The following is a 10,679-nucleotide window of genomic DNA, read 5'->3' as shown; positions in this document are numbered from 1 at the left end:
CATGGATTCCTGAGTGTGAAGTTTGCAGGAAAGCCCTCAGTTTGGGAGATGGAGGCGATCCAGGGGTTTCCATGGCACTGGGATAAACAGGAGGAAACAGTGAGGGAATCCCGTTATTTTACAGCATTCAAAGACTATAAACACTCGGAGCAGGGAAGGAAGTGGCCTTTCCCTCTCTAGTAACCCACATCTCAGCGCCGAGAACTGCCTTCACTTCAGGAACACGCTCAGCCCCGGCCGGAGCCCTCTCTGCCCCTCCAGCCCCACGCGAGGCGGCAGCGGAAGGGGCTCCCTCTCCTCCAGCCCCAGCGCCTGAATATGGTTTAAAGGAGATTTTTTTCCTTTTTTTTTTTTCCCCCCCTTTTTTTTTTTCCTTCCCCGCCGGCCACCGCTTTATTTATTTATTTTTATTTTTATTTTTTTGTAATTATTTTTAAATCCTCATGCAGAGAGAAACTGCCTGCAGGCTGGTTCATTACCACCACATCATGAGGTCTGTGGATCCAGGTAAGAGGCTTCTGCATCCTGCGCGTGCGCGTGCCCGTCGGTGCGTGGCTGTAGGTGGGCAGACGCCGCGCTCGGCGCCCGGCCGGGCCGGGGCGGGGGTCCCGGAGGGGCCTTTCCTCTCCCGGCCCGAGGGCCCTGGCCGCCCCGCGGGCGCCGGGAAGGGTTAAGGAGGAGGAGCCGGCGCTGCCCGCTGTCACACGCCGCCGAGCCGGTGCCGGGGCTCCGGCCCCTGCAGCCGCGCCGCGGCACTGCTGCGAGGCGCCCGCCGCCGCGAGCGGAGGCAGGTGAGCGGCTCGCGGCAGGGGCCGCCCGGTCCCTCTCGCGGCTCCCGCCCGCGCCCAGCCCCGCCGCGATGCCGGGGAGGCGGCCCCAGCCCGGGCTCTGTCAAAGGCCTTTATGTGCAGGGAGATTGGTGGTGACGATGTGTTTTCTTTTGCCTCAGCAGCTCTGATGGCCCAGAGGACACCTGCCAAAACACACTCATTAACACTCCCGCCCTCAAGGGCTGATCCAGAGCTCATGAAAGTCCTGTTGACTTGACTGGCCTTTTGGATCAGGTCCCTGCTGCTCTTTCCCCCCCTCCCAGGCTCAGACGCACAGGCCTGGCTTTCTCTGGCCATCAGTAGCTCCCCTGTCCTGCCGGTGCTGTTCCTTCACCCCCAGAAGTATTTGCATCCCGCTCCCTCTTTCCTCTGGCTCATCCCAAAGCATTAACAGGCTGCAGCGCAAACAGGGGGAGCTCATTTCACCCCTCTCTACGGCCACCTGCTCTGTGAAATCAGCTCCTGGGCCAATGTACCGAAAAACAGACGGTACACAGACCTTGGATAAGAGCTAGCGAGGTTTCTTGCACCTCTGTCCTGGTTCTCCAGGGCAATTCTCCTCCCTCTGCCCCTCGGCTTTGATGCGAGTGGTGGCCATGGACGACCATTGGCCTGGCTGGGGAATTTGGATTGAAAACTGTGGCGATAGCTCTTGCTCCTAAAGCTGCCTGAAAGATTTCTCAGGGTTGGGAAGTTGGCCCAGGGCAGCCACAGAGGTGAAATCTTTCAGATGGCTTTAGGAGCAAGAGATTCCAAATTCCCCAATCAGACCAACGCCCTGGTGGAAAGCAAGAGGTGAAATGAAGAGCTGGGACTTTTCAGGTGCAGATTTTGGAACCTGACTACACAGATTGCCAGTGCAGTAAATTACACAACACGTGAGCTTCTCATTTAGACACCTTACCCCTAGGCCCAGGTCCTGCCCTCTGCCCACAGACAAAGCTCCCACTGAAGCCACTCCCACCCCGGGGAGGTGGGAGGAGAGGCTACTGCTTGGGTTGATTCACTCTAATCCCTCTAATCCTGCTACCTACAATTTTCCAGAGTAGCCTGAAAAACGAAGAGCTATGCTATGCTAAGTCATCCCTAGGCCTGTTATTCTGTAATACTGCAAAAAGCTCACGGTACTTCTGGTGTCTGTGTTTTCCTTTGGGAGGGTTTCTGTATATTAGACATCAAGAGCACAGGATGCAGTAATGCCATGAATGGAGAGCTTATAAAAGGTATGGCATTCATAGCCCTGGGCAAGGTCTTCTATGTATAGGGTAGGCTCAGCAGGAACAATGATACTTTGCTTTTTGCCTAGTGGCCGTGTCTCGGTCTAGAGCCCTCTCTCCAGGTGAGAGAGTGCTTTTGTGTATCCTTGCCTCCTTGACCCAACATGGGTGCAAATGCCAACAAGAGCAGTGCTGTCCTCAAGGTGGCTATCAGGCCACTAGGATGGGTCTTTTTTCCTGTTAGTTGCCAAAGAGCCATCAGATGTGAATGACTTCAACCAAGTGACCCATTTCAGGTTCTTGGAGCCACCCAGTGTTGCCTGGTGGCACTATGGGTTTGAAAAGGGCTTCACTCTTCTATCTGTGATAATGCCCTAAGGCAGTGGTTTTCAACCTTTTTGCATTTGCAGACCCCTAAACAATTTCAAATGGAGGTGCAGACCCCTCTGAATTGTAAGTGTGGGTATTTATTCACATACTTCTAATTGATCACAGCCATCTTTCGTGGATGCCTTAGACACCCCAAGGGGTCTGCAGACCACAGGTTGAAAACCACTGCCCTAAAGAGAAAGACTGCTGGATGGCTGAGTGTGAGCTGTGTGCCCTCTAGCAACTACCAATTCATTTTCCAAGTCTTTCCTACAGCAAAGAAATTGCATGCACAGATGTGGATGTGGCACTGTCATAACTAGGGCACTCTTTTATAACATTCAAATAGATATTTTGACTAACTGAAGAAATGTTTCATCATTCCCCTTTGGATGGGTCAGGGATAATAATATCTTAGAAGTTCTTTTCCACTATTGGCTTAATTTTCTTTCTCTCTCTTTTTTTTTTTAACTCTGATATGTACATTCCATGGGTTTGCAGAACAGACTTGAGAACTTAATGGGAACATGGAGATTATGAGCAATTTTTCCACTGGCTTTTCTTGCCAAACCACTTTGAGACTGAAATTGGGGGTGATCTCTCTGACTCAAGCTGACCCCAAAATTGGATGCTTGTGTTTGTTTTCTTAAAGAATGCAACAGATATAAGATTCCCCTTCCCCCTTTTCTTTTATAAGCCCCTTTCTCCCTCCCCCCAAAGAGTCATTTGTAGTCTGAACCCAACGGGCTCACTTTTAAGAGCTTAGAAAAACTCTGCTTAAACTCTGAAGTTTAAGGCTCCTATTGAATTTTTAGTGTCTGACACATATCCCATTAGAAATATCTGTTTTGTTTTGTTTTGTTTTTTAATCATTAAAAAGTCTTTCTCTGTTTCTAAGCATTATATGTAGGTGCAGTACTTTTTATGTGGTTCTTTTCAGTTTTGTTTAGGCATATTGCAGGCCTTGTATTGTTTTCCATATAACTGAGTATAAACTAAGGTTAACTTAGCCTGCCTACCATAACCTTGCCATATTCAACACAAGAAAATTGTCTAAAATTTGCTCCTATTGCATTTTTCAGGCTAATGATATATAGGCAGAAATTGAACATGATGCTGTAGTGAGTGATTGGTTTAGAGTAGACCACTACCAGAATTTAAATTTGATAAGTTCTTTGAACATCACTGTAACAGCAATTGATACGACATTAGAAAACACTTTTTTCCCCTTTCTTTTTGGAATCCTACCCACCCAGTGCATAGGTATTATAATACTTGCACACTTTTAAAATTTGTAAAGCAAAGCAAATCCTGCCAAAGTCAAATGCTGATCCAAGTACATGGAAAATGCCTCCTTCCATTCTCCAGTTCCCTGAAATGGTAATATGCACACAGTGTATTCCTAGTCATGCATTATGTTGAATTAGCTGCAAGGGGAGGTAGCTGCGATTTCTATTAAGGTTGACAAGGAGAGATTTTTGCTTCAGCTCTTTAAACACATTTTTAGCTTATGAAAATGGCATTATTAAAAAAATATGAGGTCACTGTAAGTCATGGGACCTCAACCTGAATATTGTGAACCTGTGTAGAGTGGTGACAACCATGGCCTTCCCATGCTGGTCAGTGAGAATGAGTCCCAGCTAAATTAGTGAAGGGCCCCTGTAGTTGAAAAGGTAACTATTATGATGTTCTACAATGTGTAGAACCTAATAGTTGGGCTGGAGCTAGTTCTGTATTGTGTGGATTGGGCCATTTCTAAGGAAAAAAGAAAAACACACTGGTGATGTTGGAATTGTTTCAGTGGCGCTTAGAGCTCTGTGAAGGTGAAACACCTGGTTCTAAGAGGCATTGTTATTCTGTAGGATCTATATTCACCATATTTCTGCATTATAGGTAATATTTATATATTATAGGTGTGAGCAGTAAGAATAAGCCCCATTTTATTCCTGTTGAGTGTAGCTGGTAAGTTAACAACATGGCTTAAAACAGGGTAAAAGTTTTGGTGTCCCTGATCTGAGCTAATCCCTATATTTCTCTATCGATGTTAGTACACACCCCTCCCTGCTCTCTCCCCTCAATGTATGGTAATGATTTACGAGTCTGAAATATTGGTGGAACAAGTTTAAAATGATATGGCTTTCTTGGAGCACAAATAGTTCTCATAGAAGTTAAGCCTAAGCTGGCACTTATCTCTTAACGTGTTCCCAAACGTGTTAGAAAATGAAGGGTTAAGATAAAGCAGCAAGGTTAGAACATCTTCTTTACTGCTTTCCTGCCAACCCCTCCAGATCTTCATTGCAATGCTCACCATTTCAGTGGAGAGGAGATTATGCAATCTTTATGCTGGTGCAGACTATTCCCTTTCTCTTTTGACTCATCCTGATGATGCTGTAATATTCTATGCCTCGTTAGCCCACGTAGTGCTAATTCAAGAGTATCGCACACATTTCAGTTTGATTGTTTTGTTAACGACATTTCAATAAGGGGCACAAGGCTAGAAGGGCATCACAACATCAAACAAACCTCCAGACTGCATTTTTCCATTTTAATTTTTTTTCCGTCATTCAAATTTTTCAGGATGACACAGGTCTGGTTTGACTTTCAGAGGAGGGCAAAGGAAGAAGGCAGGGAGGCAAAAAGAAAATGCCTTTATGTGAAATGTTTATTCTTTACCAAAAATATTTGATCTTTGTTAAAATTGCAATGTTGAGAACTTGTTGGACAACAGCAGGCAGTGCTCTCTGTTTGGGTGAGCCAGTTTGTATATGGTTATTTAGATGGTCCTGCGTTAGCTTGTAATTGTGTACACATGTAGTTGGCAAGCCCTCTTCAATGATAGTATAAACTGTAATGCCCAAAGTTAAAAGGGATTATGACAAAATATTTAACAAAACCAGAAGCGATTTTCTGGAGCGTCTCATGAAGGGAATGCTGAAAAAGAAGCCAACAATGCAAAACAAAGGCAAGCACTTTTAAGATTTTTTAAAATCAAGGCCTTTTTCAAATAATGCATCAGAATCTACTAGTCGCAGAAGTTCATCCAAACAAAATATTAGAGAAAGGATTCAAACCCACACCCCAGAAGAGTGGCCTAACTACCACACCATGGGTTTAACTGATCATGATTTTTAAATGTATAATAAATTGGCTATAAAAAGAAACATCCTACACCCTGGGGTTCAGAACGTAGGATCTCCACACCTCCTCAAGGTGAAGGCCCAACCTGATGAGTCTATGTCTCTGTTGTACCCCCTTTTCCTAGCCCCAGGTATATTGCATTCGGTCTGTATATGAGCGTCTCTTCAAAAGGACTGGTGGCCAAGGCATTCTTTCAGACGGAGGACATCCCTGAACCCAGACCCACTCCTATCCCTGTGCTATTATCCCCATTACCATAAAGAAATTCAGAGCCCTGATCCTCAGTGGTGTTTAACTACCTTTGAAAAAACATCTTGCTGTGATTTGCTCAGGGTCACACCGAAACTCTGCTGAATAACAGGGCATTGGATCTAGATCTCTCGTGTCCCAAAGAAGCCTCACCGCCAGGGAAAAGCAGGACCGATTCCATTTTATATTTAAGAAAATGGAAATAGCCCCAGTGTGCAGGGACTGGAATTTCCTAGGGAAATGCTCAAACTATGGGGGCTACTAAGTCAAGCTCTAGTATTGCAACCTGGGAGGAGGCTGAGGCACCAGCCCCCAGGGCACCAATGCAGCAAGATGTCAGACTGGCAGCCCCCAAGGAGTCTGTGCTGCTGCTGCCACTGCAAGAAGCAGCCTGTGTTCGAGAGGTGGTGCTGGGGTGGCAGCAGCTTGAGCTGTCGCCACCACTGTCATTGCAGCTGTGGAAGTAAGCCCTCACTCTCTCCTTAAACCTCATTTTAAGTCAGGCTTCTTCTTGTCCTCTCTTCATTTTTTTTACATTTCTAAATGCATGGTGGCACAATAACAAGATTTCTCCCGCATGCACCCCTCTCCAACCAAACCGAGCCTGATGGTTAGACCACTCTCCTGTGAGTGGGCATACCTGTGTCCTGGGAGAACAGAGCTGAAGGCTTGAATCTGCTCTGAACACCTCTCTAGAAAGCAGGAGGCTGAGGTTTAATGACCTCCTCACACACGCTGAGGGCTACAAAGTTAAACTTCTGTAGTGGAGCTTTGTGGGGACAAGGAGGGCACCTCGCAGGAGAGGGCCCTAAACACCGGGCTAGAGTTGGACTGATAATGCATTTTACATTAATCAGTCTTGGGCTTCAATAAACCAGAAATAACCCTGGGATGCAGAAATCAGAAACTAGGAATCCTTTACCCACAGCCCTAATGTGGATGCTCAAACAATTAAGACTTCCTGTTGTGTTCATGCTTCCTGATCCTTTGGATCTTGCAATCCTCCGTAGGCGGGTGTGCAGATCCAAGAGGGGTGGACAGTGCCCTTCACCTGGCATAGCCGACAGCCCACTATTTAGGCATTTCCTCACAAGGTGAAAGTTGTTGTTTTGAATCTCCCCAGAGCCTTGATACGGGAACCCGTGGACCTGGGCTTCCAATTCCCTCAGGCTGAGGAAACCTTTTTGCCTAGGTCGCTGCCTCCTGGGTGAGTGATCTAAGCCCCTTCAGAGCGCAGATGGGAAAACACCTAGGTTCAACTCGGAGGAGAGTGACTGTGTGCTCTTCAGGGGAGACCTCACTCTCTCCCTCTTAGAGTTGCGTGCTTTGCATGGAAAATACTTAGGTTAGAGAGAAAGGGGTTTTCCGCTTGCCATTACGTTACTGGTGAGACAACTCAACCAGGATGTGGGGGGACCAGATTGAATTCCTTTTTCTGCTTAAAAGGACTCCAACCCACAGCCCCTACTTTCCAGGAGCCTGCAACGGTGTCTCAGGAAGGAACCTTCATTATACTCCTCTTAAAGCTGTTGCATTTTGATTTAAGGAAAGCAGGGTAGATATGCACCTTTACAGACTGTCTATATCAGATATATCTATAGAGAGCGAGAGCACAAGCTTTCATGAACCCAAGTTCACTTCATCAGATGCTGTGAAATTAGTTAACCCTCGCTAGTTTACAAGGGTGCATTGCTGTCCTGCCTTCTAACCAATTTCAAACATGGTCTTTGATTTAAAGGGTCATAAGATCCAAGAGAGAAGGAGCCCCACCTTTTCCCAATAGCTTAGCAGTGAGTTAATTCACCCAGAACATAGACCAACCCCCTTGAATTCTCTTTTTCTATCTGAGGGGATTTAAATCTTATCTCCTCCCATCTTCTAAGAGATTGCCCTAACTACCAGGCTAAGCTGGGGTGTGGGTACACTTTGGACCTGAGTGATCTAGGATGCAACTGGTGAGGCACTTTGCTTACTGAAGCAGCACATTTCCATGCTGCCTCCTGTACCAAGATGTGGCCCAAGCTGCAACAAAGACCCGGTGACCCGGAGGCAAAAAGCTTCACAAGCATTCTCCTAGATCCTGTTTTAAACTCTATCTAATTCCTTAGATATTATGATGATATATTTTTAGGTCCTCAAATACAGCAGCGGCAATTATTTGGGACCACATCAGGTGATAGTGACAGACACAAGATCTTCAGTGTGCCTTCAGATGTTTTCCAAGGCGGTCTCATTTTCTAACCCCACTAACCAAGACCACTAACCACAGAAATGATATCGATCCACAAGGCTTCAGACCCCTTTTTTCAAGGGGCGGGGGCTGACTTGAGCACCAGCATATATTCTAAGAAATCAGACCCCAAAACAAAGGAGACAGAGACTGTCTTGTGTAGTGTTAGAGGCTACATCCCCTGCCATGGAGATTTTTAAATGTAGTTCCAAGCTTGACTAGAAAAAAAAGCATTGGATCCTCCTCAAGGTAGCCCAGCACCAACAACAAAGACACGTCTAGAAAGAAAGAAGCATCACCCTTGACTGAAAGATGAAAACACAGGACCAAATAGCCTTGCTCTGTTTTTCACGCACGCATAAAGCTGTGCGCTGACAAAGTGGAAACCCAGTAAATTGCCTTTCCTGGTTGTTTTGGCAGTATGTGCAAAAGAAAGTTCAAGTAGCTTTGTCCAAGGAAGCTATTGTATTACTATGTATACTTTGCGCTAATGAAATATAATATTGCCCTTTTAGTCTCTGTTGGATAAAATTCAGTACCAACTGCAGTGAAGTTGGTCATGAAATTGAGGACAATAACTCTAGACTAGTTTTCCCTTCTCTTTTTAATTGCATCAGGTAGTGGATCTCTGTGTTGCATGATGCTCCTAACTACTCATCTGTTTATGTAAATATTGGATTTGTGTGTGTATTCACAGTAATAGGGCATGCAAACTCAATGCATAAAATCACCTGCCTTTTTGAAACCTTGCATTGAAATATCCCGTGGCATTTTCTGGAGAGTAGGGATGTTAACGGATTCCTAGGCCACGTTCCTAGTGGAGAAGTCTGCTACTGCATTCCTTATCTTTTTCATATATTCAAAGCTTTAGGGTTTTGTACTAAAGATTTAGAGGGGTGGGGGGAAGGGGAAATTGTGGCCCGAGGAGCAGATATTTTTGTAGACCTTACTGGACAATTGTCACATGGTTCTCTGTGATTATAGGGGACTGGACTTGCCCCATGTTGTTTCTTCCAGTCTTATTCTTGTTTCATGTCAGGCAGTACGGTAGAGACATCTGGTTTCCTGAGAAACACCTCCCATGTTCAAACCTAGTAACTGCTTTACCTCGGCAGCAGAGAAAGGTGCTAGATAAAAGTAATACATTCAGCTTTCAAGCTGTTATTATTTGTGGTTGATGGAGGCTACCAGGTGTGAGCTGATTTCCGAACACAGAAGGTGACATGGCCTCTGCTCCAGGGGTCTAAAGTCTAAAAGTAATAACAAATCAAAGTGGAAGGACAGAGCACAAATGAATGACATGCCACAGGGTGGCAGGCTATATGTCATTATCATAACAGGAAGGAGGACAATCCAGTGGTTAGAGCAGGGGTGGGCAAAATGTGGCCCGTGGGCCAGATGTGGCCCGCCAGGCCATTGCATTCGGCCCATGAGGCCCCTAAAAAAATTTAGAAAATTAATATTTATCGGCCCCCGCCTGCCTGTCACGCGGCCCTCGATGGCTTGCCAAAACTCAGTAAGTGGCCATCTGCCTGAAATAATTGCCTGCCCCTGGGTTAGAGCATCAGGTTAACATTTGGGAGATCTGGATCCAATGCCCCGCTATCCTGCAGAGTTTCCATGTAATCCTGAGCAAATCACAGCAAGGTTGTTTTTCAAAGGTAGTTAAGCACCTTTGAGGATCAGGGCTCTGAATTTCTTTGTGTTGATGGGGATTAATAGCACATCCCAACATATCGCAAGGGCAGTGAGAGGATAAGTGCTCTAACAATGGTGAGCCCGCAGCTCTTCTGATAATGAGGACCCTGTAAGCAGCGCAGCTAGGTAATGTGAAGTTACAATATAAACAGTAGAGGCATAGCCCTGTTATCACAGCTATAAGAAGGCACTGCGGTAGAGGTGGGTCTTCAGGAAAGATCTGAAGCAGCAGTGGGCACGGCGGTAACCTCGTGGACTTGCTCTAAAAGACGGCTGCATGAAGGGAGGCAATGTGGAGCTGGTTCCTGGGGAAGCAGGCCAGTGGCATCTGGACACTGACATCACCGCCAGTGTGGCTGGCTAGCAGGAAGTGCAGAAAGACTTGGGTGATCTGTTTTGGAGCTATCTTTCATGGGCAGAGGATGGGGAGAATAGCGGCCTTGTACAGGAAGGGCTTCAAATTCCTCTGTTCTAAAAGGCTCCCAGGGAAGATAGGCCTGTCCTTGTTTTCGGCCTGATCCAGAAGCCTTGCACGGGTGGCGCATCCGGGTGGGAGGAAAACGTCCCGCTGATGGAAGTTAAAAGGAGAGCGCAGATGGTGAGAACTGCGGAAACAGGGCCAGGACAGGGGGGCAAAGCACAGGGGAGCCTCCAGGCCGCCCCAGAAACCGTGCCATCGCAGGCGCGGCCTGGGGCTCCCGGGGGCGAGTTTTGCTGGACGCAGGAAAAGCTTCTAGCAGAAGGAAAGAGGCAGCTCCTGGCACCAGCCTGCGGCTCCCCGGAGATTTCAGGCCACCCCTCGGCACCTGCCGCCGCCTCCGAGCACCAGCTGGTCGCATCCCTTGCAGGTCTTCCCCTTTCCCGCCCCTCCACTTGCCCCCTCTTCAGGTCTCCCACCTTAGGCGCCCCTCCCCCTCCCCGCGCTTGGCCGGTGCTTCCCTGGCACGG

The 10,679-nt window shown here is 47.0% G+C and overlaps 1 protein-coding gene across 2 annotated transcripts in view; it reads left to right on the top strand.

Annotated features, from left to right (window-relative positions):
- Positions 1 to 378: 378 nt before the first annotated feature.
- The window catches only part of NFATC2 (nuclear factor of activated T-cells 2), a 125,120-nt gene continuing 114,819 nt past the window's right edge, over positions 379 to 10,679 (top strand). For both annotated transcript variants that reach the window (XM_019548142.1, XM_019548141.1), the window contains exon 1: positions 379 to 507. Coding sequence is in view for 1 of the 2 variants with exons in the window: in XM_019548141.1 (XP_019403686.1) it covers positions 444 to 507 (64 nt within the window). In the remaining variant the exon portion in view is untranslated. The remainder of the gene's footprint in view (positions 508 to 10,679) is intronic.

Source organism: Crocodylus porosus, unplaced genomic scaffold, assembly GCF_001723895.1.
Source record: "Crocodylus porosus isolate Cpor-Errol unplaced genomic scaffold, CroPor_comp1, whole genome shotgun sequence".
Taxonomy (NCBI): Eukaryota; Metazoa; Chordata; order Crocodylia; family Crocodylidae; genus Crocodylus; species Crocodylus porosus.
The sequence above is the reverse complement of the archived record's forward strand: the minus strand, read 5'-3'. Positions and strand labels throughout refer to the sequence as shown.